This window comes from Helianthus annuus, chromosome 1 (assembly GCF_002127325.2).
Source record: "Helianthus annuus cultivar XRQ/B chromosome 1, HanXRQr2.0-SUNRISE, whole genome shotgun sequence".
Classification (NCBI taxonomy): domain Eukaryota; kingdom Viridiplantae; phylum Streptophyta; class Magnoliopsida; order Asterales; family Asteraceae; genus Helianthus; species Helianthus annuus.
Window position 1 is genome coordinate 69,989,982 of NC_035433.2, and position 27,538 is coordinate 70,017,519.

Genomic DNA, 27,538 nt, shown 5'->3' on the forward strand with positions numbered 1-27,538 from the left:
AGAGAGAATGAATCCAAGCTCCTCTATTTATAGGCTGAACAGAAGGCTGGACACGGCCCCGTGCCCGCCTGACACTCTCTCTCTTCATTAATTGTAATTGCGAATTACAATTAATGCGCCTGCTGTAGTTTCACCACGCCCCCGTGCTCGCTGGACACGGCCCCGTGGTGGGCAATGGAAGCTTCTATTGGTTTGTCTTTTCTGCTGCTTCCTGGGCACGCCCCCGTGTTCGCTGGACACGGGGCGTGTTCAGACTCTGTTTCTTCCTTTTTGCTTTGGGAGGTGCCGTTGAGGGTCCGGGCAGTCTACTTTTGTTCCTTTTCTTGTATTTATGGTAGAATTAGTGGTCTTTTTTTTTCTTTTGTGATTTTGAGCTCATTTCATCCTGAAAATACAAAAAGAAGACAAAAACACTCTTTTTCCAACATTAGTACTTAAAAAGGGTTAGTTTTATACCTTAATTGATGTGTTTTATATGTTGCATTTTACACACATCATTTCCTAAAATGAATTTTAGTACAATGTATCCATCAAATTATATGTTTTTCTCGTTAATTGTTTTGTTTTTTATGTGTTTGGTGCGACCACACATATAACTTGATTCCTTCATGTGAATCTACTCTTCTAACTTCCAACTTCTTTTGTCACTTCTATTTTGTCACTTCCTCTGTTTTCCCAATTAACAATTCTACACCCATTTATGGAAAACAAAAATCAACCCACTTCCTCCCTCTCGCCACCGTCACCGCCGTCACCGCCGCCGCTGCCGTCGTCCCCATCTTTCACTGCTGAACTTTTCGGTGACGGTGACTCACAGTCGTCATCCACCGGAATTTTCACTTCAATTTTCCCTCCGGTATTCAGTTATTATTACACACTAATTGTTATTTATTTGGGTGATTGATAACTTTATTTAGGGTTTTGATAATTGAATTTAAGGGTATTTTTATTCGTTATGATTTGATGTTATTGAAATTTGTTGATTAAGTTTGTGGGTTTCTTGATCTTGTTATTATTATTAATTAAGTGAACTCCAGTGGTTTTGGAGATTTTCAGTTATAACCCTTGTAGGACTATGTTGCGACATCTGTTTTCGGGCTGGGATCTAGCGTTTTCGGTCCAGAGATAGTAGCCTCTGGATCATCCCTTGAAGATCAAGTAATGAATCATATATGCACTTATGTATAACATACATGCATGCATGATCAATGTATGTGTATGATGTATCATGTATATGAAGAAAGTATTGGCGAAGCTTGCCCTCGAAAACAGAGGGTGGGGTGGGTGTGTGTGTGTGTGTGGTGTGGGGGGGGGGGGGGAACGTATATACCCAAAAAGTTCTATAGAACCGGAGGGGCGAAAACGTATATACCCAAAAAGTTCTATAGAACCGGAGGGGCGAAAACGTATATACCCAAAAATTTCTATACAAAAACTACATATATAACACTACTGAGCGGAAAATTCGGGGGCCCCCTCCCGCCCCACTTATCCTGCGCCCCTCAAGAAAGTATAGAGAACATATGGTAAAAAGGAGAAGATAAAATGGTGGGGGGATGGTTGAAAGTGGAGGACCCTTGGAAAAGAGGGTTTGGTATGTGGCCCAAGTTAGGTCCAATGGGCCGGACCGCTTCATGGCCCAAGTCCAAACATCGAGACTGATCCGGACGTACGTCATCAGCTTATGTTGCTTGTTTGTTATCACTCTTATCAGTTTCTTGAACCCTAAAATTGAATGTTAAATGCAAATTGTTAAAATTCATCAGTGGTGAAGTTTGAGATTTCCGACCCGGGGGGGGGGGGGGAGTCACCGGACCTAAAATCTCTATAAAACCAAGGGGTCGAAAACGTATATCCGGACATTCGTCATCACTCATCAGACTATGTTGCTTATAGTTTCTTGAATCTTAAAATTGACTTAAATCTGAATTGTTAAGACACATTAAAGTGTTGTGGGTTCAAATCCTTGCAAGTGCGACGTTAGGTGATTTTTAGGTGTAAAATTCGTCGTTAAAAATGCGAATTGTTATAATACATCTACTTTACTTTACTTTTGTGATCTTGATTCTTGTAATGTCTCTTGTGGTGAAGCTCATAATCGGTTTATCAAGAAATAAATGTTTTTATCTGTTTTTTTTTTTTTTTTAAACTGTGAAGTTAACTGGACCGATGCAAAAAGAGACTTTGCAGAGCCAGGTGCGGACTACAACCCATGGAACTTCAGGTAAGAATATTTTCTTTATTGGTTTAAAACTTTAAATTGTTATTTTTCTGTTGCATTGTGGAGTCTGATGTGCCAACTTACATTGTGTTTAATGAACATTTACGTCTTAGATCATGAAATGCTAATTAAATATGCAATTAATGTTTTATTAATATATTCTTGAGCAGCTGAGAATGTAGCCAAGAATACTGCAAGTGCAAATAGTAGTGTAACGAACATGGAGAGGAGGTCAATCTTTCAGGAGAGCGTTGAACCGTCTCCCCTAAGTTCATCTTTATTTTACGGTGGACAAGAAGATATGTATGTTTGTTCTTCAAGTGACCCGACTTCACAGTCATATTCTAAAGTGAGTATACTTTGTATATATTAATAATTATTCAAAAACAATACGAGCGAGCCCATTTGATGAAATTATGGTTTTATTTCGTATTTTTAGTTCAAGAAAGTGGACGGAAAAGATGATCCTAATCATATGCACAGTGCCTCTAGAGGAAATTGGTGGGAAGGTTAGTTACTTAGTTGTAATAAGGTGGCAAATTTCTGCCTGTTATAAAAGGCAACGGGTCAGTTTGCGTTGAAAGTCGCCCAAAGTGTATACTTAATGCATAAAAATCTTTTAAATTATTTGGTTTAAAAAGTAGATGACGTTCTACTTGTTTTTTTTATGCAGGGTCGCTTTATTATTAAGACAATGCCCCTTTGTAGGCAAGAACGTGGATTCTCCGGCTATCAACTATGGTATCTTTTAATTCAATTAATTCTGTTTTAATCTTTACAACAATACATTAATTAAATGTAAAAATCTAAAGGTGTTATAAACGGTTCAAGTCAAGTTATATTTTATCTCTGACGGGTTAAATGAATAACGGGCCAAAAGTCAGTAACCCACATCCTTTTGGCCCATTATCCACATTTTTGTTTGCGTGGTATAAAGCAAAATGTTCACATTTCAGCTTTGAATATTTTTAAAAGATAATTGCCCGAGTGGTTACAAGTCGATGCTGCCTGCAATGTGATTTTGCAGGAAATTCATGGAGTCTTTATAGATAGACGTTCGAAGTTTTTGTTGAAACATATGAAAGATGCCCCGGTATTTACTTCTTTGCTTCTTCTTTTGTTCTCTCAATGCATATCGACGTTTTTTTTGAGACTTTGGTATGTGATATTCGATGTATATATAGAAATAAAAGCTTTGTTCCTAGTAAAAATGGTTACTTCTGTGCATGAAAATTATACTGTTATCTTGCCTTGTCTATGCATTATGTAACAAGGTGACATTTTGTACTATTTAGGTTATGTCTTGTACGTATCTGTAACGGGTCAAACAAGTCGAAATTGTTAAATAAAAAATAACTAATCTACTATTGTACTTGTATAAATTTTCTAGTCATATTTCATTTCACACATTATTTATCGATATAATCAAGATCAAGATCGAGAGACTGGTTTTTCATCGTTGTACGAAAAAGAAAAACTAATCATTACGTACTCAAACATGATGATTACATTTCGAAAACAATAGCATATGTTTTTTTTTTTTTTTTTTTTTTTTTAACAATGAGATGGTTACATCTACTTTAAATGGTTTTATTTTAACAATAGTAAAAACTAGCGAGTGAATGCGTGTAACACGATACATATGTAGAAAACGAGTGCTGAAGGCACCAAGACTACCAACGGTCCTACCGCGACTAGACTATACCAATCCAAACAACCCACTTTCCCGAGCTTGATCTGAACCAAATTAACCAACGCAAGAGTCAAGAACATGCATCCAAACAAAGAACCAGTAGCCGATGCTAACATCCCAGCTCGTAGAACCCTTAAGTTGACATGAGCTATGGTCCCATCGCTCACCTCAACACGGGTATCACCATCTTTGGCGGTTCTAATCGCTTGTTTGAGCCCAAAAGCAATGAGGCTTGAGAAAAGGAACGAACTAAAAGAGTAGACATGAAACGCCACGAGATTTTCGGCTACTTTAGAAGTGGTGTGGCATGCCGTGTCAGATGAGTCCACTAGCGTGTAATTTGGGTCCGCGGGGTTCACCGCTAGGCCGAGAAAAAGACCGAGAGTGAAAAGAGAGTTGACGTTTACAATTCCGTCTAGCGCCATCACGTGGATGGTGGTGCTCTTGAGGTTGCGGCGGCTGGTGGTGGCGGTAGTATTGGTCATTTGTTGATTGCAAAAATTGGTTGAAACTTGAAAGTGATGGTGTTGGAGGCTTGAAGTGGAAATTGAAAGGTTTTGAGTATCGTTGAAGGTAAGCAAGTGAGGAGTTAAAGGCAGTGCATCATTGATAAATAAAATAAAAATAAATAACTTTAAAAAAATATAAAAAGAACGCCGTTGCCGGGGATCGAACCCGGGTCACCCGCGTGACAGGCGGGAATACTTACCACTATACTACAACGACTTGATGTTAACATTTTTTAATTTGTGATACATAAACCATACAAATTAAATAATTTTCGGTTATTGCATCAATATATCAACAGGCATATTAAGAAAGGGTTTTCTATGTCTTCAAGAAAGTACTTATTTATTTAACAAGTAATAACGAAACGTATGATAAAATTATTTTTAATATTTGATATAATGAATAAACTATAACAAAAAAGTAAAAGAATAACTTATTTAAAGTAGCATTTCACAAGAGATACCGGATACGCATATCATATTTATAGTTATATGAAAATCTGACTAATAAGAGTTTGTAATGTATCTTCTTTGTCTGTAGAAATTACAAAGGCACGGCATTTCATTTTTACTATTTTTACCAAACTTTGTAACTTTGTATCATACTACTAAACTAGTTAATGAGTGTGACTAATTTATAAATAACTAGTCTAAGTACCCGTGTAATACACGGGTGGCTAAAAAAAAATTAAATTTTCACACGTAAATACTTTGTTACAGCTTCGTTCGAATATTATGATGTATTTTAATTTAAATAAACGTAAAGTTAGTACCAGAGAATATTAAGATCAATGATGCCTATTGATAATACACGCGAATGTTGCGGTGTTGAACAATGATATGTTTCTTACATTTTCAAAACAATGAACGTTGTTATCATATCAATTTGAATTTAAAATATATTAAAAAATTTATTCGTACAACAAATGTAAAAAAAGTGGATCGATGATGTGTATGTATGAGATATGATTTTCGGATGGTCAATATAAATTTAAAATCTGTTACTCTAACACTTATGGTTGCTGGAGTTTCGTAACAAATAACTTCGAATACGTTTTAGACCAATTAAAAAAACAATCAGTTGTACGTTTTAGACCAATTAAAAAAACAATCAGTTGTACATTACTATATTTATAAACAGATTTACAATTACTTGTAAAAATATTAAACATCTAATACAAAATTATATCCTAAAATAAACAAAACAATATCTATTTAAAAAGTTTGAGTAAAATTTATAAAAGTAAATATTTGTTACCATAAATTACCGTCCAATTGAATGTTATATTATTAAAGATTTAATGAAAAATACAAATAAGAATAACATTTAAGTAAAAAATCATCATTACAAAGATATCATATCAACTTCTGCAAATCTGCTTACCTTCTTCACAATCTTCAAGAAACATCACCGGCGGTTCAAAAATTAGTAAAGGTCACTTCCGACTTCATCTCCGATCAGTTGTAAGAACGTTGTTAATTTCATTTACAAACTAAAATTATCATCAGTATTACAAACAACTCACGAATTGTGTTTATTTCCAACGATTATTTAAGAATTATACGTGAAATCAGAGTTAGGTTTTTATTAATTCAAAAGTTCTGTATGATATCTGTGTTTAAGAAGGAGTATATGTATTGCATGTGCTTGAGTGTATGTAATTTCGGTTAATACTTTGATTTGGTTGATAGATTTTGATGATATTGTTATGAAGACAAAATGTTTGTTAAGAGTGGGATTTGGATGATTGAATAGATATGATTATAATATAAAATTTATGATCCAGATTTTTTTTTGTTGAATTGTATTAAAAGTAAGATTATATTTAACTCATCTTGAACACTGTAAAATGATAATTTTTGGAAAAAAATAATTGACTCATTTATTTATTTCTAATAATCTATATAAATGTAATGATCAAGAAAATTTGCTTTAGTGTTGTTTATAGGTATATTGTATATATTAATTGTATCAACAAAATGTTTGTGAACATCTGTTTAAAATATAATTTTCTTATTGATATGAACATATATGTATCCATTGAAGTTCAACACTAAATGTTTATACCATATGTTGGTATAATGCAGGTTTAAAAAATGAGTCCCTCATGCATTGCAATCTTAGAAGAGCCATCGTCATTAAAACTTGTATGTATAAAGATTAAAAAATATTAGAGTAAACTGCCATTTTGGTCCCTGTGGTTTGGTCACTTTTGCCACTTTAATCCAAAACTCAAACTTTTTGCATCTGGGTCCCTGTGGTTTCAGTTTTATTGCCATTTTGGTCCAAAAATGAAATCAGGTCATATTTGCCTTATAAAATCCTGTTATTTTGACATTTTCCGCAGGGGCAAAATGATCATTTCTCTTTTATAAAATAAATGACATATTTTATAAGACAAATATGACCTGATTTGCCCCTGAGGAAAATGACAAAATTGCAAGATTTTATCAGACAAATATGATCTGATTTCATTTTTGGACCAAAATGGCAATAAAACTGAAACCACAGGGACCCAGATGCAAAAAGTTTGAGTTTTGGACTAAAGTGGCAAAAGTGACCAAACCACAGGGACCAAAATGGCAGTTTACTCAAAATATTATATATAACCTGTATTACAAATTATGTAATGACTAACTTTATCCGCAGGTGCTGCCAATTGATTTTGTTAAGAATGTATACGGAGTATATTGGCAAAGGAAAAAAATAATCATAAATCATGAAAGTCGTAGAAGTTGGCCAGTTTCCTTAAGAAGTGTAAGTGGGGAATCTGTTATAACCGACGGATGGAGTAATTTAGTAAGGGATCTTGAATTGACAAAGTGGACGATATTGCGATTAAGGATAATGGAGGACAAAAGTATGGAAATCAGTTGCTTCGTTGAAAACATAAGTGGTGAATCTTTTGTAACATTCAATCGTTACAACGTTTTAAAGATAATAGTAAGTATACTATTATTTCTTAATGATTTTTTATATTGTCATACTTGAAATATAGATGATTTACATAAATATATATCAATAAACTGTTACATTACTTTTCAGGTGCTTCCAGAAGCTTATGTCACAAAATGTTTCTCGTACGAACCAGTGAAAGACTGTTACAACATAAATGCAGCAGGTCATAGTTGGAAAGTTGAGACGGAAAAAATTAATGATAACTATGTTCTTACAAAAGGTTGTCCGAAGTTATTTCATGATCTTGGAATAGAAGAGGATGATTTACTGTTGTTCACGAAAACTGACAACGCAACATTTGAGATAAAGATATATCGTAGAGGAGTTGAGTTAGATGTGAACGTCAAAGAAGAAAGTGTTGATGAATCTGTGCTGGAGATACCTAAAGACACATACTACAAAAACGTTGACTTTGTAAGTATTTTAAACTAAATTATAAGAGTTTAGTAAAAAAGCCGACTTACTTACGTATGTTATTGTATGACAGACATTATGTGAAGACGATGATTCAGTTGATCTGTTTAGGTGTGAGGTAATAAGCATCCATTTATGTAGATAAATATAAATTGTAATTAGCTTTTGGGATTTTACTAAGTATAATTGTATGATAAATAGATGAATGAAAGTGGTTACAAAGATGAGGGGAGTAAGAACGTTGGTGGAGAAGAAGTCTCGAAGGGGGAAACGTCCAGTGTGATAAGAGAAGAGATAAACAAACTGCCAAAAAAAAATGTAAGAATTTTATTTTTTACTTCTTGGTTATTGATGTCTAAAATAAGAAATTGTGTAAACAGATTAAGAAAAAAGGAAAACATATTGAGGGATATTGTAAGGCAGACGAAGGTAAGGCGCTGAGATGCGGAACAGAAGTGGAAATGCAAACCGTTTCAACAGTTGGAAAAAGAACACGCAGTCGGTTGGTACGTATAACAACATTTATTTATGATGAACTCAAAGATGTTAAAATATATATTACATATTTTATTATAAACATTATGTGTGTCTGTAATAATTAGGAAAAAGATATTAGAAAGATATCAGGCAGTAAATTGAAGATATTAGATGTTGCACCAAAACGTGTTGCAAGGAAGAATTCTGTTGATAAAGATGGTTACTGTGAATTTACACAAAAGGGAGGTAACAGAATGGTATGTTTTTTCAACACTAATTGATAAACGGTAATACTATTACATTCATAAGGCTGGTTTAATTGTTAATTATCATATTCATGCAGAGATTTCCTGCTAATGTTGTAAGAGTTGGCGGATTAAAAAACAAAGTGCACGTGTTAAAAGTGAGGAACATGAAGGGAAAAACAGTGGATAAGAATGTTAGGCGCCAAAAGAACGGAGATGATGTGAGGTATGCAATCGAAGGTTGGCCAATGTTCATGAAAGAGAATGGGCTTCGTCTGGGTGACAAAATGCATTTCAAATTCATAAGCACAGGAAATCTGCTGATCTTATCAGACGTGGATCAAGTTAATGCAGGTTGAAAGGTAAATGTTTAAGCTAATGAAGAAGGTATTTTGTGTACTCGAATTCAGGACTATATTATGCTACTTATGTTATGTTTACTTTTGTTTTGGACATGTAATGAGTGGTTATGATGGTATGTTTACTTTTATTATGGACATGCAGCTAGTGGTTAACCTTAAAGACAATTAGTTATATATCTTGAAAAAAACCATATTTTGGAATGTAAGTAATGTTGGTATCATCTATAAAAGGTTGTTGATTAGTATGTGTATGTATATATATTAACATAATAAGTTATTGTTGTTTATATCTGAATCGGTTACGTTATATAATTTGAAAGTAATTAGTTTGTCGGACGGAGAAATATGGATCCTTGGAATAAAAGATCATGTACCAATATTATTACCAGAAATAACTGTTGATTCAATACTACATAAGAATGTGACTATACTTTAATGCGTAAATACTTCGTTATAAGTTTCTTCGCATATAATAAAAAATGATACAAATAACGTAAAGAAAAAAAAGGACAAAAATATAAAAGTCACAATCCATTGAATATCTCTTTATATACGACATTGGTTGTTTTATTTGTAGGCCTGCCATCATTGTCAAGTATTAGTAACTTGATTCCATCTCGTCTTGTAACCCTGGATAAAGCTACGTACAATTGACCATGTGTGAAAACTGGTTGTCTTAGGTACAACCCAACCTTAGATAGCGACTGTCCCTGGCTTTTGTTAATCGTCATTGCAAAACATACAGTTATTGGAAATTGCCTCCTTTGAAATGCAAAAGGAATCTTTCGGTCCGAAGGTACCAAATTGATTCTAGGTATGAATGTCCGAGAACCAATATTACCACCAGAAATTGTCTCAGCTTCAATAACACGGCTGTAAAGTTTTGTGACCTTTAACCTTGTACCATTACACAAACCATTTCGTTGGTCAATATTTCGCAACAACATTACTGGAACGCCAACTTTAAGCACTAACCTATGATTTGGTAAACCAGACACTTTGAGACCATTGAGCACGTCAGGAGAATATATATTTTGCTGATCAACATTGCCATCTTCAGTAGGGCATAGACTGTCAGAACTAAGATACTCTTTTTCTTCACCAGGGAAAACTGCCAACAATCTGTCGTTAATCTCGTGAACAACCTCATTCTTAGGCGCAAGTATAGCTCTTGTACTAAAGTAATTAGGATCATTGTAATTATCCAAGATTGACGGATAAACAAAATCAATCAGGCTAGAAATTGGATCAGATATGCTATCAATTAAAAGCTCAGGTGGTATTTCAATTATTGCTTCTCCATCATTGGAACCACCAACATTTCCCTCGCCAACGTCCAACAACCATTTTGCAAAATTACTAATCTCTTCAACTTCAGATGATGGTCTTCCAACAGTTAACCTCATGTTTCTAGATAACGTCAACAACTTACACTTACTCCACAGATAAGAAGAACATAATGAGGCATTCACAATTTCTTGACGTCCACCGTTTGGAACAACAGGTAGTATTTGCCTAAAATCACCACCAAATACAATCACCTTCCCTCCAAATAAAACATCAGACCTGGATGGATTAGATATATTGAAAATGTCATGCATAGTTCTATCCAAAGCCTCAAATGCATGTTTATGAACCATAGGAGCTTCATCCCATATAATGAGTTTGGTCTGCTGTAGTAATTTAGCTACATCATCGTCTGGTTTTATATGACAAACGGAATCCTCATTAAGATTCAAAGGTATATGAAACCTAGAATGAGCCGTTCTTCCTCCCTCCAACAGCAATGATGCAATTCCGCTAGATGCAACGTTTAATACAATCTGACCTTTTGACCTAATTGCAGCAGATAATGTTTTCCATAAAAACGTTTTACCGGTCCCGCCATAACCGTAAACAAAAAATACTCCTCCATTGTCTCCATGAACTGCGTTCATAATTTCTTCATATACTGCACGTTGTTCATCCGTTAACAAATTCACCTGACCTTGATAAACATTTTGTAACTCTGTTCTGTCATAAGCAAGCTCTTCGTTAATCAATCGGCAGCGAAAGTTATCTAAAGATGAAGTATCCGGGTAAGGCATTGATAAAAATCTCCGAAGCGATGAATTATTCCGAGTTAAAAACTTCTCTATTTCGCATAAAACGTAGTTCTTTAGTTGCTCATCAGGAATTGATAAACCTGTGAAAAATCAAAACCACATATAAATTTAATGGTAAATTTTTTGTAACTGTCAAAAAACAATAATATGAAATTTATAATTTTACCTGAAACACGATGATACTTTGAGAATCTGTACAGAAAATCATCTGTCATATACTTCCATGTGCTTTCCCAGACAACTTCAGGTCTAGATAATGTGCTTGACAGTAACATGGTGGCGAATAAATTGCGAATATAACCTGCACTACCTGATATATTTGCTTCTTTGATGGCCTCAATATACTCAGAGTCGTCATCCAACAAACCAAGCGCATAGCAAGCATCTCTAAAAGTATCGTACACTCGACCATTAACTGTTTTAATATCATCAAACGATGTTGGTCCTTTAACTTTGTTAAGAAGAATTCTTAAATAGTACGCTTCACCGGTAGAAGGAGAAACGGAATGAATTCTTCCAATTGTTTTTCCTTTTATTCTCGGAACCCATATACGCTTGTCAAGCTTCCAAACATAAAAACGCGGAAACTGTACGTATGTTAGTGTACGTGCAACATGGTCGTTAGGATCTTGATTACGTTGCATCCAAGCTAAAAACATTGATGAGTTCACAGATGGTTTGTTTAGCACTTGATTAATATCTTCATCAGGACCGAAACAAACTGTTTGTTGTCCAGGAAGATGGAAAGGAAGACGCATAACAGAAGGACTCCTATAATTAACTTCATTAGAAAAAATCCTCCAAGACGCTTCACACGCAGATATATACCTACAGTCATAATACTCTTTAATTTCATCATTTTCTGCTTGTTCGTTTTCATTGTTGCTCGGAACCACAGCAACTGTTGCTCTATCAGGACCTTTATTAATATACTTGAACAAATACTTTATTGACGCCGCTTGGTTGCACCATTCAACGTTTATATGCGCCTGATATCTTTTCAAAAGCTTTTTGTTATAAGGTACAACACTTCTATTGTCTAACTGAATTTTATTTTTTAAAACGAAGGAACCGTCATCTCTTCTTCTGTATAAGGGAAATCCGTTAGAATCCAAGGTTGAGTGATCTTGAAATTTCTTGGGAAAACCTTTTGAACATTTTCTATCAACCATACATGGAGAGCTCATTCTAGCATTACCACATGGACCGTGAATCATATGGTCTTTCACAAGCGTATATAGTTCCGGGTCTTGGTTTAAATCAGGGATTTCTGCAGAAATAAACTGATCAACATGGTCTACAGTTGGAAGTTTGTAATCATTCTCCATGAATAAGCACATATGTGCATGAGGCAATCCTCGCTTCTGAAACTCAATAGTGTAAACAACTACAAAAAAAAAAAATAAAAACCTTGTAAATATAATTAAGGTTATTTTTAAAAAGTAAATTTATAAACATACCAGCAGAAGCTTTTCCAAACAAATCACGGTCTTTCAAATCTTTACAAATGGCATCCAGCTTTATTTTAAAAATTCGAGATAAAATATCAGGCCTATCCTCCGGATTAAGATTTGTGTCCTTAAGAAACCTTTGAACCTCCGGCCATTTGGGATTACAGGTAATGGTTATAAAAAAGTCTGGATAACCATACCATTTACAAATTGCCATTGCGTCAAGATAGTTTTGCATCATATATCGTGACCCGCCTATAAAGGAAGATGGAAGGAAAATACGTTTTCCAACCTTAGACAAATCTTGTTGGCCGTTATATCTTAGTTTCCGGATATTCTCATATGTATCAGACCTGAGATCTTGTTGCTGAAATCTTATAAAGTTAAGTCGCTCGCTCTCAATCATCGTATAAGCATCAACCAAAAACTGTTGGAATAAGCGTCGAGAATTTAGAATCAATGAAAACTGGTTACTACGATCTTGTACACGATACGCAAAAAACTCTCTCATTGTACAATTCGGACGTTTCTTGTTAGTAACATCAATGACACCCCTATGTGGTATGTCAATTCTGTAACCGTCGTCTCCATATGGGAACAAAATAGGATACTGAAGTGCAAGATAGGATGGATGCAATTCACTTATTCTTTTTAATGAACCTGTTTGTGTCTCGACAACGATATCTCTTTTCTCAAGTGCGTTATCGATATCTCCAACAATAAGAGCAGCAACCTCTGAGGAAGTAGGTAAGTTATAAGTCCGACCATCTTGTTCTCTTTTGCCAATAAGGCGAAGCTTTAAAGTGGTATAAGGATTTTGTTGGAAGCAATCTCTAACCATCCTATAAATTTTCACAAGAACATTTTCGGCATCAAACATTGCTTTGATTTGTTGTATCAGCTTATTATCGGTTTCATCTGAAGTGGATGATGAGGAAGCATTGTCTGAAGTCCTGTTTCATCAAATTGAAATATTAAGTAAATATACACTTAAAATAAATGTTATTAATAAAATAAGTTCATGAATGGTACCTAAAAACTGATTGCCTGTTTGCCAACTCATTTTCAGTATCGTATATGTATAACTGACAAAATTTAGGCTTCACTCCGTTTGGTGGCACAAGACTACCAATAGAATGGTAATTTTCACCACTAATTCTGTAGCAAAAAGGAGCATTACCAGTATTCACGGTTTGGTCAACCTTACCACCCATTGAGGTAAACGCGAACATAGAATTGTATCGTCGAATGTTCTTCAAAAAGTGCTTGCTTTCATTGTCATTTGACATGAATAGACTTTTATAATAAGGTGTCGCGGTTTTGTAATCCGGTAACACAACTTTGGCATAACCACAACATAACATATGACATATTTTGCCACCCTCTTTTCTTCCGCTTCCTTTCTCTGCGTCCCATAACTTTGCATAACAAACTTCACAAGTAATAACTTGATCACCGTGATCTAAATAATCTGTTAAAACATACAACATTATAGTTATATATACAACATTCATTACAATAATAAGATATACGTATTTAAGACTTATTATTTTTACAATATGTAGCAGTACTTATGAACAAACCTAACCTGTAGAAACACCTTTATAAGGATCTCGTACTACGGTTTCATCTGTGGTCAAGTCGATCATTGGTATAGGAGACGAAATACGTGCTTTGGATACCAACTTACGTTTGCCAGATGATAGCCTTTGCAAATTACGGTTCAATGATGATGTGCAGGTGGTTGATGTGATGCCAGTTGAAATATTATTCCCAATATCGTTTTTTGTCGTTGTACGATTGCTGGTACTACAAATATTGTTACCTGCTACAATTGACAAAAAAGCATATTAAAAATATCGATGCAAAACAATAAGAACATATTCCCAAATATATAAACATTAAGAAAAAGAAATACTTACTTGTTACAATACTTGAAAGACTTGAATTAACATTATTAGTCACCTCAGGAGTGGATTCAAAATTGTGAAAACCAATTTTGTTGACTATGTTATCAGATGTAACACACGGAGTGGAAGTGGAATTAATATTAGTGGAATCAATATTGAGGGATGACGATGTAGTTCCCACATTTGATTTCTTATTATCCAAGATTAATTTTCTTAATTTTCTTCTATGAGATGCCTCGTCTCGAGTAACAATTGGGAGGACAACTATTATAAAATCGTAGACAAATTGAAAAAATTATAATGAACAAACAATAACAAATCAAAATAGTTAGTTGTAGATAAGGAAAAAATAAGTCTCATTTTGTTAAAAAAAATATATACATAAAATAATACCATTCGTTATGCTTGATAAAGGTCTTCTGCCTCGTCGAACTTTTAAGAGACACAAAAAAAAAAAAAATTGAAGAATTAATAAAAAATTCTAGCGTAATAGTGAACTAAGTAAGAAGGTCTAAAATAATATAAATGGACAATAAAATAATTAGTGCTATACCGTTAACAATGTCGGAGGATGTGTTTTCATTCCGGTGAACTGCGTATAAAAAAAATATACATCTCTATTTATATACTCAAAGAACTAAGAAGGTAAAAAAACTGTAAAACTTTAAATAACTTACCATGCTGAGTGTTTTCTTTATCAACGTCATTGTATACGGAGACAATTTTTGGTCGTTTAGGCATTGCTATGAATTTAGAAAAAGAATTGTTAAATTACATAGTTGGTATGTTGAAACACATGTTAAGTAATATTTAATCAATCAATCGTAAATAAAGATTCATATAAACAATTTAACAAAAATACTTACATATACAAATAAGATGCTAAATGATTAAATAACAATAGACAAAAATACAAACTGAACAAACTAACCAAGTTGAAATGTTGAATACCGAGGTTGAAATAATCAAGGGAGAATGAGTGTTTTGATCAATTCTTATTGAATCATCCAATACGAAATGAAAGGGGGATATAGAAATCACAAATTGGAAGAAGTCTTTAATAATATATAGAGATAGAGATAGAATATAAAAAATGGAAATATATTCATGTAATACGTTAATTTTAGAAGTTTTAAATTGTTATGATTATGTTTCCATAAATGAATTTGATTGCCATATATTAAATTTTTTTTTTAGGAAATTGAGATTTATAACATCTTTCAAAATAAATAAAAGATATGAACTGTGTAAATATGAAGATTGTAATTACTTACTATAATAGACATATAAAACACTAACAAAATCTAAAAACTATTACAAAATAAGTCATATTAGTATCATTACAAAAGATCTAAATAAAGTGAACCATGGGAAACGACGCAAATTTTTCATGTTCATAACCACAACCAACAAAAAAAATCCATTCAAAAGACTAACAAACAACTAACCAAACCATAGCTGTTTTAAACACACTTTATAGCAGTCTTCATTAGATTGAAGTTACACCGTTCAACACAATCTTCCTCTGTGAAGTTACAAATGTGAAATGCAACATGTGTCCAAACTGCAACTGGTTATCATCCATAAATTTCCTCCATCCATCCACAGCGTAACGTAACGTACAACGGTTTAACTCTGTCTTTGTGTCATAAACTTCAACATCACCATTCAAGTTCTGGACAGATATAGGTTGCAATCTATCAGACAGGCCGGCTCTATTAACAACCTCCACCGGAAGCCGCTTAATGCGTTGAAAGAATAAAAACTATAAGCAAATATAAACAATAATAAAAGTTTTAATGGTTGATCAGGTATAAAAGAAAAAGTACCAGCCTATATTCAGCTTTACGGCTAAAGTCGAAATATTCTGGATGAATGCCGATACGGGAAACTTTGTTTGCCTTCGTTGAACCCTTCTTTGGATGCTACACATTTTTATCAACAGTTAAGCATTTCACCCTTCTTTGGATGCTACACATTTTTATCAACAGTTAAGCATTTCTTTGCCTTTTATAAGGAAAATAATGTACAATACAAACGGATATTAGTACACTTAATATAAAATACATAAATTATTTAATACCTTGACAGTTTGATCAGATGTTGTATAACGTTTTCGGCCTTTGCATTGTTGGTTGAAATTATCAACTTTGACGGATCGGTTGACAGAAAGTTTACCTTTTCCCTTTCCTTTGACTTGTTATGAAATAATAGAGTTAGAACATGAAATTTTTTTCATTCATTTATGTTTTTAAAATTTAAATCAAAAATCTGTCAGCATCAAATTACATATAAAAAATGTACTAATCTTAAAAAAAAAAAGGAAAATATACATCCAAGACTCACCTTCTAATTGATCTAATAAAGTTGGAGGTTATTTTTCAGACGTAATAAAGTTGTTAAATTAATTGTACATTGTCATGTTTATTTAATAAATATTTGACTTGTAAACCAAAGAAATAAACAATGAAGTTCCAAAAAACTCGAATACAACTATTATGATATTTGAAACTATTCCATGGTGTTACTGATAAGGCAAATTGATTAAACTATGTATTTGTACAAAGAAACAAACAAAAAAGTATAAAAGTAATAATATAAATGCAACCATTGGTTTAGTATCAGTAATAATGTTCGTATGGGTTAATTGTAGTTGAATTCAAATAATTGAGTTATAATAGGCAATTGTCATAAATAAATTAATATAACAATATAATAGAGTCTGTAAACTTACATCTTGTCTTGTCGTGAAATGTAAGCCATCACCTACTTTCAACGTCTCTTTAACATGAACCTTCTTCGGTGTACTTGTCGGGACTGTTACTGATGTACTTTTAACAGATGTGGGCTGGTTATCATCTACCTCTATGTCCTGAAAAATCATATTAAAAAAAATTAATAGAAGAGTAAAAATGGATACAAAGTATAATACCTAACAGATTCGAACCTCCAAAAGCGCTTTATCGTAATCAGCCCTAGATATCTGAATTACATCATCATCATCATCATCAGATTCAACCTTCTTGCTCAACCTTTTCTCAACCTCGTCTCGATACACCGTTAAATCAAACATAACATCATTAAGTTTTTCAAAAACCAATAAATCATCTTCTTGAACGCAAGATCGTTGCAAAGTTGAGTCCAACCTTCTGAGAATACATAGTTTGAATTAACCTTACTTGTTGACACCGTCCACGGAGAACCCTTATAATTAACCTCATATGAGCCAGCCATTCCATCGTCTCCAAAACATTGTTGGACAAAAGATTCTTCAATCATCTACTTAATATGAAACATAACAAATTGAATGTTGACTATGTAGGTTATATTATTAAAAAGAAATACATGCTAAATATAAAGTTTAAGGAAAACTTAATGAAATTACGTACCGTATAACCCAATGTTAGATGACGATTAATTGTGAAATAAGATTGCTCACATACGCCATTAACATAAGATGAAAGATAGAGACCAAAATGGTTCATGGGACGAAATGACAGGAGACAATCTTTCTGAAGTTTGAGATCTGAAACAACTTCTCCCCAGCCGTCAGTTAAGACTGGCATACGTTTTAATCGTTTCAACATTACGACCCAAATTTTCCCACTTGAGTGATATATACGCATCTTCCTATCGGCCCAATCCTCTCCGTAGAATTGATTAACAAAGCTGATAGGGACATCCTGTATATATATTAATATTAACTATATTTAGTATTATAAGTTTAAAAATAACTTAAAAATTATATTAGTCTAACAGCGGAATTATAGATTACATAAAGATTTACTTACTATACTCAATGAGGATGGGTTTAGAAGATACTTTACAAATGAAGTATACATTTTGATACCTGCAACAATAATTTATTTTCAAATTCTCGTAGTTTAGCAAACACTAATATATACAGTATACAACAAAAAAACCAATATATACATAACACTGCTTGGACTACAAAAAATGACGACTAAAATAATTAAAAACTCAAATTTATATGATTAACAAATTATAATTTTATATGAATATAGATACAATATTATAAATAAATTTAGTGCATCAGCAATTTAAATTTTTAATTACCAGTATCTATCAAAACTTAAGTAAATGATTACATACTTCTTCATGAACAAACGTTTATGAAAACTATTGGATGGGTATATAAACACCTTTTGAAGATAGCATAACAAAACTAAACTACAACAGTATATTTCAAACAAATAAAGACTCAATCTTACAAAAAACAACAATATTAATGGTTAACTTTAGAAATACATCAATGAAGTGGTATAAAATCAAAGATGGAAAAGATTAAAGTAAAGTTTATGACCGATCACAGGAACATAAATGTTGTTAAAGATTAGAAACCCTAGTTTCGGTTGCCGGAAACCATTTATGTCTGATGATTCCGGCGATAATCCGATATATAAACAACTTTTGAACATAGCATAACAAAACTAAACTACAACAGTATATATTAAACAATTAAAGACTCAATCTTACAAAAAACAACAATATTAATGGTTAACCTTAGAAGTACATCAATGAAGTGGTATAAAATCAAAGATATAAAAGATAATAAGTAAAGTTTATGACCGATCACAGGAACATAAATGTTGTTACCTTTAAGTGAAGATTAGAAACCCTAGTTTCGGTTGCCGGAAACCTAAATGAATGATGATTCCGGCGATAATCCGATGATAAGATCCGGTGCCAATTTGAGTTCTCCTAGGGATGATAAGAGTGATAAGAAGGATGATTTGATGGTTAGAGTATGGTAAGGACAAAGTCCTTATTTAGAACCGCCATATTGAAATTTACATATACATCCCCTATAGTTTGATTCTGACAAAAATAAAATTGATTTAATCTATAATTAACACAACAACCTTTTACATTACATAATAGAATAGAATAATAATTATATGTTTTTAAAGATATGAAAAAGGAAGATAACACAAATAAGTAAAGTATTAGAAATAATTTATGGTAAGTGTATATTAAAAATTTATAATGTATTAAATAAATTCCTTAAATACATTACATTACATGTATAATAAAATTTAATTCAAATATCAACCAATAATAAAATTTTACGTTATATTTAAATAAAATAACAAATAATATTAAAATTTTATATAATAAAAAAATATATCTAAGTTTGCCAAATTAACGAATTATCATATTGGGTACTATATTTTAAGTAAGATTCATTATTTAAAGAAGGGTTATTTTTTTAATATTTAAATAACGTAAAAAGTTGTTATCTTATTACTATGTAATTTTTTCTAAATACCAATTAATACATACGTAAGTATTAAATCATAGGTTCTTAAATTAAGTTATGTTACACAAAATCATATTAGCTCTTATATTTTAAATAATAATATCAATACTCAAACGACATATTATTAAATGTTATACACCAAAAAAGAATAATGATGTCATATGTATAAGAAACAAAAAACGGGATTAGAAAAATAAATTAGCAAAATAACAATTGATATAAATAACAAACAACTAAACAATAAAACAACCATGTTCATAAAATCAACCACACAGTTATAACCATTGTCAAAATAAACATAAATATCCAAATACTTAAGAAAAAACAGCCGATTTAATCAAATGTTCGAAATATAGGTGACTACTTTTCTTCTTTGGAATTAGAAGAACTGCATCCACACCACCATCTTTTACGCGACTTCGAAGAAGACTGCGAAGATACATCATCCACGTCATACACGGTTTCCAAATTGCGCTTCAAGTCACGCTCGCTGCTCGTATCAAACTCAGCATCCTTCCGATCAAACGATGTTGTAAAGCCAACTTTAATCACATTTGAGCAAGGGGTTACATCGTCTCCCGTTTGGGATATAGAATCCTAGTTAAATAAAATGAATAAATAGGTATGAGTTTGAAACATACAATTAACATATAATGAGTTAAAGTTGAATAATAGATAAGGTAAACGATACTAAACCTTAACAGGCAAATAATCATTACGATTTGAATCGGATGGTTCGACATTGACGGCTTCCTCATCAATAGGCTGATTTTGTAAATTTTTTTTAAGTTAAAACAATATATCATATTAATCAGTAATTAAACATTGATGGAAGATTGTAATAATAATATAAGGGTGAATTGGAATAACTATACCTGAATAGTGTCAAAATGTTTATCCAGCTCGGACAAAACAACCGGGTTATCAGTCATCTTGGAGACTGAGTATCCATCAAACTTCTTGCTGATGTTAAAAGAAGAAACAACAATCTTGAAGGCAAACTTCATATTGAGTAATGAATTTAGCTCATTTGGAAAGCTTCCTTCGTTTGCTAACTGTTGAAAAATAAAATATAATTAATATTTTTAAAATAAAAAAAATATGATAAAATGAATTATTTACAATTTACTACATACTTCAATGTTGTTGTCTAAAAGCTGATTAGCATTAACCTTCAAAAGCTTTGTCACCTCACGCTCAAACAATGTTAGACTCACAATACCAGTGCAATCTTGGACACGTATATAAAGCCTAATTCTGCAAAAAAATATAAATGAGATTAACTTATTTTGACAAAAAAAAAAACAAAAAATGGTTAATATTTACCGTGGAATTGATGTAACGGTCCTTGTATTACAAATATCAGTCTTGCATTCTAAGACAGTAACCTCTTCAGAACCATCAGTACCATCCTGCTTTTCTTTAACAACAGTAACGGTTGAAACCTTTTTGTTGCAGTTTGTGCACGCGTTGTAAAACCACTCATTGTTCGATGCAAAACTCTTGATAGTGCCAACAATGACAACAAACCTCGTCTGTGTTTAAGATATATATAATGTATTAAAAAATTGATAGTGTAAAACATATAAAAACTATCTGTTATCCGTGTTACCGTATCTATTGAGGTTAACGACCCAATGGGAAAAAAAGGTGAGGTCAGAAAGAAATTCTTCAGTGGCAGACTTCGCAACCGAAGAACTTAGGCCAGAATAACTGGAAGACATTTCGGGAGAAAGTTTCTCGATAAATCTATTAAAAAATAAAAAATTAAAAATTTAGATCACAGAAATGCATAGGAAATTTAAATAACTTATTAGGATAGTGAACCTTTGTTTAAACTCAGCAACCTCATCAATATCACTGTTAATTAAGACTCGGGTGACAGTATACAAATTTGAAACAGACAAATGCCCTGAACATATATATACAATTATTTTAATTAATGCAAACAATTATTCAAAATGTAACCATAAAGAAAAAAAACACAATATATTTGAAGTAATACGATACCTCCCAGAATCTGTACTTCCCAAACTGAATGATTACGACGACATTTTTTTCACCTCGATTGCTGCTCTCATACTCCATTATTTGATCCGCATAACCGTCCCAAAGCGTCACGAAGATCTGCTTATTGCTGAACATTATTGAAATGAATAAATCAAATAGCAGTTCAGAGTACATAATATAGAAAAATAATATATTAAACAATAAAATAGAGGAAAAAATAAATAAATACTTCAAGTCTTCAAGCATAAAGGTGACTTTCTTCTGGTTTTGTCCGTTATTAGTTTCTGTGTCTACCTCGAAGGGAAAACTTTTGACCACAAAACCAATTACATCTGTTGATAAAATGAAATAGTGTCAACAAAATAAAAAATGTGTTGTGTTTAGTTAAATAGTTTTAATTGTATATCATACCAATTGGACTTTTAAAAACTTGTTGTCAACTGTTGGATCCTCCACAACTGAATCAAAGGGAGTAAATCAAAACCCCATTCAGAACCAATAGCCTCGTGGCATTCCTCAACAACGGTGTTGTTATTAAGGTTAATCTTCAAACCACCGTTAGCGTACTTCACCTTCTGACGATTCTCACCCAATGAAGGATTTCTAATCGTCAAACAACGCTTTTCTTCCAAAAGATGTTGATATCCAGATGCGTTTTTAGCCAAAACAAAAGCTTGCATTTTGTTCCCTGCCAAACAACAACATTATTTTAGACAAATAATACGTACTTTGACAATTAACAGTATATAAACTTAAATTATAACATACGTATATGAACACTTACCTCACTGTCCATGAATATCATATCATAACAATACACTTTTCTAGCGTTATTGAAATCAGCTCTTGTCCACAAACGAACAATGCGTATTCTTATGGTATAGTTATCAACATTGAGGTCCAAATTATTCAACAATGTGATTGCACCTTCTTCCATTTCTGCAAAAAATTCAAAGTAAAGATTAGAAAACAAACACTATATACTAACACATTGTAATAAATTATAAATCAATATAGTATAGAAGTCTCATTGGTATTCTTACCAAAGAGTATGAAAAATGATGTAGAAAATGCTGAGTAGATAAAAACTGAGTACAATGTGAAATGTTTAAAGAATTATTTATAATAGGTAGACAAATTAAATTAAGTAAAGATTGTGTAGTATAAAAATTTAAAATATCGAACAAAATCGATTATAGTATAAGATGAAAATGGAAATATGTAATATGGAGGTGTTTTCTAAAAATATAGTCAATCAACATAAATGTCCAAAAATATGGTAATATGTCATAAAAAATTAGAAAAAGAAATGTAACTAACTAACTTAGTATACGCATTGTCAATATTAAATTCCTTATTAACCTTTTATTGAATTTGAAATTAAGGAACATTATAAAACTTTAGCAGTTTTAAAGTCAGCATTGAACTATGACATATTACACATTGATGAACATATCCATATAATGTGAATAACTAAGTATACTACATTTGTATATTTTTTGTTTGGCTTATTATAGATTTGTAAACGATTACAGTGGATAAAAAACACCATGGGGCATATTAACAATTTCAATAGTTATTAATTTGAAATTGAAAAAAAACGGAGGGATTTTTGATGATTAGTAAATTTAAAAAAAATGAAAACATTTATAAATATGCAACCTAATATGTCGTACATGACTTTCGGCAATTATTATATATAATAAAAAAATTATTCTGGTATGTTTAAAAAAAAATGTTTATAATGTAACATCATAGTGTAATATATTAAAGATATAATACTAAGTTCATAATACTTTTAATATATGCAGAGTTAGTTTATATATTGTTTTTTATATATATTTAGTTGTAAAACAATAATCAGCAATGTTATACTGAAAATATAAAATAAATTTTTTTCGATATAAGTAGTTTGAATATCACAGGTTTATCTATGATAAGATGTTCCAGTGGGAATATAAATTAGTAAAACAATAGATTATACTTTTAACTATTTTCTTACAGTGGTTAAAAAAAGAAATAGATTGAAAGATATATAAAAACTTGAAATTAAAGTCAAAAAACCAATGTTATAACCAAAAAAAACTGGAAAGGCCCAAAAACATTCCATAATTGTCATAGATCTAATTACTACGGTTAACGTAACGTATAACCCTCTCAATAGTCAACACCTGCTCATTTTCATCAAAAGAAAAGTGAACCTGGTCACGGACCTTAATTTGAGCAGCTTTCATGAACTTCTTCCAAGAGGTTAAAGCGTAACGATAACCACGACCATTGGGTCTTCTTTCACGTATGGTACCGTTAGTAATCTGCAGTGGCGGGTCCAGATGCAAAAATTTTATGGTCAAATCTTTTAACCCTTCATGAAGCTTAGCCATGCGTGAAACAGGATTAGGAATTCTCTGTATTTAAGTAAAATTGATAAAAAAATATTAATATTCATTAAGTAAATTAAATTCACATCAAACTTATGTGTTTTATCAGTTTTCAAGATGATATGAAAACTTACAAAATAATCATCACCGGCAGTACGAACAAACCGAATAACACCACCATGTACTTGTTCTTCAACTTCATTCTCAACATCTATTGGAGCAACCTCAATCTGCAAATTAATATACAAATGATGAATTTCAGGCTGATATGTATAAAACATAGAATTAAGTACATATATTTAATTTACCTCATCAAGATGTAATTTAGGATATGTGATTTCAACCCCGGTTTTTCCAAAGACTTTCATATAGAAAAAATGTCCAAAACCTTTGGTGAATAAGAAATAACAACCAACCTCCAACTCAAACATACTAATAATTACATCCATACCAGCGGAAAAACCGACTTTGCCGTCATTAGTTAAAATGGAAACGTTAAACATTTGGTTGTCGATCATAACCGTAGAGATTACATCATTTGACGAAAAATCGTAAGTTTTGGGCAAAATACATTCAGGAATGACCTGTAGCATGTTAAAAAAAGTAAAAAGGTTAGTATCTATAAATAAATAAATAATATTTGAATATATCAGGAAAAGAAAATCACATTTGTCTTACATAAAAATTGCATGATGGAGGTTGCATATATGTCCAGAAAGACCCACGACTAACACCATCTTTATAAGTCATTAACTTAAACGTAGCATGATCTAAAGGATTAAATACTACCAAACATCCCTGAGTTAGTCCCAAGTGTTCAACAACATTGGACCAACCACGAAAGAAAAAAAAACTTCCCTTTAGACGCGCTTAAGAAAACATTAAAGTCACGACCATCTTCACTGTGTATCATAACATTAGTAGGGCATTTGTCAACACCCCACAGTTTGGAAGCCGCATCATCCGGAATGGACTAATCATAGAATTAAAGGGAAAATGAATTGTAAATATTTTCAATTGATTTAAAAAATAGAATAATAATTATATGTTTTTAAAAATATGAAAAAGGAAGATAACACAAATAAGTAAAGTAAAATTTTTTCCTATACCAGAATAAGTTGGTCTGCTCGATTCATTACCCTACAGAACCAGGGTCCTCTGTAACTGAATTACATAATACAATGTTAACAAAATATAACACGACAAAGGGATTGTTAGAAAATTCAAAAACTATCCACATAATACCTTGATGAACGTTCGCCCATACTAAAAACCTGCAAAAAAACAGGTTACAATAAAAATACGACATCAAATCTAATATAATTCAAAAAAAATAATTAACAAACAAAGGATTAATGAATAAGTTGAAGAATGAGTTGTATACCATAAAAATAACCATACTAAGAAATTCAATAAATTGTATAAATAGTAAATTAGTGAAATATAAATTTCATAACCATACATAACATACTTTTCGTTTCAAACAGTTGAATCAGAATTTTTATAAGACATGTATTTAGCAAAATACTAAATAGTGATTAGGGTTAATGATATCGATACCACTTGAAATATCAGTTACACAGTTAAATAGAACATAAATAATACAAAAAACTCTATTTGTGGTTATATATAATAAACTATACAAATGTTAAAACAGAGGTGCAATATACTTACCGATGCTTGTATTTGGAGGTATGATGATGAACAAAAAAAAGAAAACGCTTCTCAAGTGAAGGATTGCAACATTATACTAAAAACAATTTTGTATATATATGGAGTACAAATGGAAACGGTTCCAAAATTACCTAAAAAATTAAAGATTATTCATTCAAAAAGGCAAGTTTCCATATATAATGAAGTTAGGGCGGTTAAGGAATATACAGGAAATCTGTGATGAGAAAAAGAAACAATCTGTCGACGAAGCAATCAGTCAGAGAGATTCGAAGAAACTATTTTGAGGAGTCGTTGACATTGCCGAGGAGTGTAAGAAAATTATATAGCTTAACATTTCCTGAGACTCCTTGGCAACATCAACGACGCCTCAATGTTCCAAGCAAAAAACTTTCACTGATTTTTTATTCAACAGAAAGTTTCTTCTTAACAAAACAGGTTTAAACGCGAAATATAACTTACTGGATAAGTCACATGGATATTATAATACAATACGTTAGTAAAAAGCATATACCTTAATGAAGAAGGGACAGGCATACTATAAACCTGCAAAAACAGGTTTGAATGCGAATAAAAATCAGATTTTATATTGAATTTCAACAGTAATGTTAATCATCATAAAGCATCAGATCTTCATAGAAAATCAGATACAGGCTAAAATTAAAAGAAAAAATAACAAAAAAACAACAAATCAAACAGATCTTATATTAAAAACAATATATTCAAAGACTTTATGGTGCATACAATACAGAATCAATCAAAATTAAACGTTTTTTGACCAAGAAACTGTGATATCAGCTTATCATTTTAGGGATTTGAATAAATCTAGCATCAAATTCAATAACAATAACATAAAGATCTGGAATATGAATAAACAACAAATTTTTGACCATGAAACTGTGATATCAGCTTATCATTTTAGGGATTTGAGTAAACATAGATTCAATTTCAATAACAATAAAATAAATATCTGGAATATGAATAAACAACAAATTTCAATAAAAAATTAAACATTTTTTTACAATGAAATTTTGATATCAGCTAAACATTTTAGGGATTTTAACAAATCTAACATCAAGTTCAATAACAATAACATACAGATCTGGAATATGAGTAAACATAAAATTTAATAACAACATAATAATGTTACTAAACATTATAAACAGATCTGGACTTAGAATCGGACTTAGGGTTTCATACACATAACAATACGAAATTTATTCAAAAAAAGTAACAAAAAACAGAAGAGATAAACCGATTTAGTGATATGATTAAACACAAAAATGCATAACAAAAACAAAAAGCAAATAATCATAAAGAACAAATCTATAATGACAACCGGATCTAGGGTTTGTTGTACAGAATAACACTTTTCAGAACCAAAATAAAATTCAGACAAAAAAAAAGGATTAAACTAAGAAATAAACAATCTACACTTACAAACTTTCGATATGGATCAAAGAAAACTATCAGGAATCGATTGAAGAAGATGAACTTGAAAAGGATCGATTGAAGAGAAGGCGGTGGTAACAAAGATAATTGAAGAGAGAGAGCGGTGAAGGTAACTGATATTTATTAGCATTGAAGAAAATGAAGGAATATGGAAGAAAAGAAGAATGGCGCCCAAAGTCACAATTATCTGGCCAAAGAGAGCTGCCACATCATGGTCAAATGGTCAACCTTTATTTTGCTTTAGTATAGTAGATAGATATGGTGAATATTGATTTTCACACAAAACCAAAAATGGCACATAAAAACGCATGTATATTAATTCCTTAATATGTTCTAAATCCATGACAGAAAGATTATTTTATATGAAAAGAATTTATCATATATTATTAACAAGGAAAGT

The 27,538-nt window shown here is 31.8% G+C and overlaps 5 protein-coding genes, 1 long non-coding RNA gene and 1 other non-coding gene across 7 annotated transcripts; 1 reads left to right on the forward strand and 6 right to left on the reverse strand.

Annotated features, from left to right (window-relative positions):
• Positions 1 to 630: 630 nt before the first annotated feature.
• On the forward strand, positions 631 to 3,520 carry LOC110868333. Its single transcript, XM_022117464.2, has 6 exons — positions 631 to 856; positions 2,158 to 2,224; positions 2,392 to 2,570; positions 2,661 to 2,730; positions 2,895 to 2,962; positions 3,249 to 3,520. Exons 1-5 carry the CDS (start codon positions 701 to 703, stop codon positions 2,909 to 2,911), a joined length of 489 nt encoding a protein of 162 aa, XP_021973156.1. The 5' UTR covers positions 631 to 700; the 3' UTR covers positions 2,912 to 2,962; positions 3,249 to 3,520.
• A 277-nt stretch (positions 3,521 to 3,797) lies between these two features.
• Positions 3,798 to 4,414, reverse strand: LOC110936831. Its single transcript, XM_022179240.2, has one exon. It carries the CDS (start codon positions 4,397 to 4,399, stop codon positions 3,833 to 3,835), a length of 567 nt encoding a protein of 188 aa, XP_022034932.1. The 5' UTR covers positions 4,400 to 4,414; the 3' UTR covers positions 3,798 to 3,832.
• A 154-nt stretch (positions 4,415 to 4,568) lies between these two features.
• On the reverse strand, positions 4,569 to 4,640 carry TRNAD-GUC. Its single transcript has one exon. It is a non-coding gene; the product is annotated as a tRNA-Asp (tRNA).
• Positions 4,641 to 9,404: 4,764 nt separating this feature from the next.
• Positions 9,405 to 11,260, reverse strand: LOC118490342 (ATP-dependent DNA helicase pif1-like). The gene is made up of 2 exons (XM_035987913.1): positions 11,152 to 11,260; positions 9,405 to 11,065 (listed from the first exon to the last, which is right to left on the reverse strand). The coding sequence occupies exons 1-2, from the start codon at positions 11,258 to 11,260 to the stop codon at positions 9,405 to 9,407; spliced, it is 1,770 nt and encodes a 589-aa protein (XP_035843806.1).
• A 79-nt stretch (positions 11,261 to 11,339) lies between these two features.
• On the reverse strand, positions 11,340 to 15,087 carry LOC110903608. Its single transcript, XM_035987914.1, has 7 exons — positions 15,024 to 15,087; positions 14,359 to 14,610; positions 14,025 to 14,261; positions 13,484 to 13,907; positions 12,446 to 13,389; positions 11,438 to 12,372; positions 11,340 to 11,372 (listed from the first exon to the last, which is right to left on the reverse strand). Exons 1-7 carry the CDS (start codon positions 15,085 to 15,087, stop codon positions 11,340 to 11,342), a joined length of 2,889 nt encoding a protein of 962 aa, XP_035843807.1.
• A 5,089-nt stretch (positions 15,088 to 20,176) lies between these two features.
• LOC118481766 lies at positions 20,177 to 20,571 on the reverse strand. The gene is made up of 3 exons (XR_004866075.1): positions 20,503 to 20,571; positions 20,324 to 20,392; positions 20,177 to 20,224 (listed from the first exon to the last, which is right to left on the reverse strand). It is a non-coding gene; the product is annotated as an uncharacterized LOC118481766 (long non-coding RNA).
• A 174-nt stretch (positions 20,572 to 20,745) lies between these two features.
• Positions 20,746 to 21,772, reverse strand: LOC118490344. Its single transcript, XM_035987915.1, has 5 exons — positions 21,691 to 21,772; positions 21,455 to 21,539; positions 21,262 to 21,376; positions 20,954 to 21,162; positions 20,746 to 20,884 (listed from the first exon to the last, which is right to left on the reverse strand). The coding sequence occupies exons 1-5, from the start codon at positions 21,770 to 21,772 to the stop codon at positions 20,746 to 20,748; spliced, it is 630 nt and encodes a 209-aa protein (XP_035843808.1).
• Positions 21,773 to 27,538: the final 5,766 nt, after the last annotated feature.

Bases quoted from the DNA above. Each gene is read 5' to 3' on its own strand.
- LOC110868333 (XM_022117464.2), top strand. From the start codon at position 701: ATGGAAAACAAAAATCAACCCACTTCCTCCCTCTCGCCACCGTCACCG. The intron at 2,225-2,391 runs GTAAGAATATTT...ATTCTTGAGCAG, and splicing joins TACAACCCATGGAACTTCAG to CTGAGAATGTAGCCAAGAAT. The intron at 2,571-2,660 runs GTGAGTATACTT...TCGTATTTTTAG, and splicing joins CTTCACAGTCATATTCTAAA to TTCAAGAAAGTGGACGGAAA.
- LOC110936831 (XM_022179240.2), bottom strand. From the start codon at position 4,399: ATGACCAATACTACCGCCACCACCAGCCGCCGCAACCTCAAGAGCACC.
- LOC118490342 (XM_035987913.1), bottom strand. From the start codon at position 11,260: ATGTTACTGTCAAGCACATTATCTAGACCTGAAGTTGTCTGGGAAAGC. The intron at 11,066-11,151 runs GTAAAATTATAA...GATTTTTCACAG, and splicing joins AAAGTATCATCGTGTTTCAG to GTTTATCAATTCCTGATGAG.
- LOC110903608 (XM_035987914.1), bottom strand. From the start codon at position 15,087: ATGCCTAAACGACCAAAAATTGTCTCCGTATACAATGACGTTGATAAA. The intron at 14,262-14,358 runs GTAAGTATTTCT...CAATTGTAGCAG, and splicing joins TCTTTCAAGTATTGTAACAA to GTAACAATATTTGTAGTACC. The intron at 13,390-13,483 runs GCAATCAGTTTT...TTGATGAAACAG, and splicing joins GAAAATGAGTTGGCAAACAG to GACTTCAGACAATGCTTCCT.
- LOC118490344 (XM_035987915.1), bottom strand. From the start codon at position 21,772: ATGTTCAGCAATAAGCAGATCTTCGTGACGCTTTGGGACGGTTATGCG. The intron at 21,377-21,454 runs GTTCACTATCCT...ATTTTTTAATAG, and splicing joins GTTGCTGAGTTTAAACAAAG to ATTTATCGAGAAACTTTCTC. The intron at 21,163-21,261 runs GTCGTTAACCTC...TCTTAAACACAG, and splicing joins TCACCTTTTTTTCCCATTGG to ACGAGGTTTGTTGTCATTGT.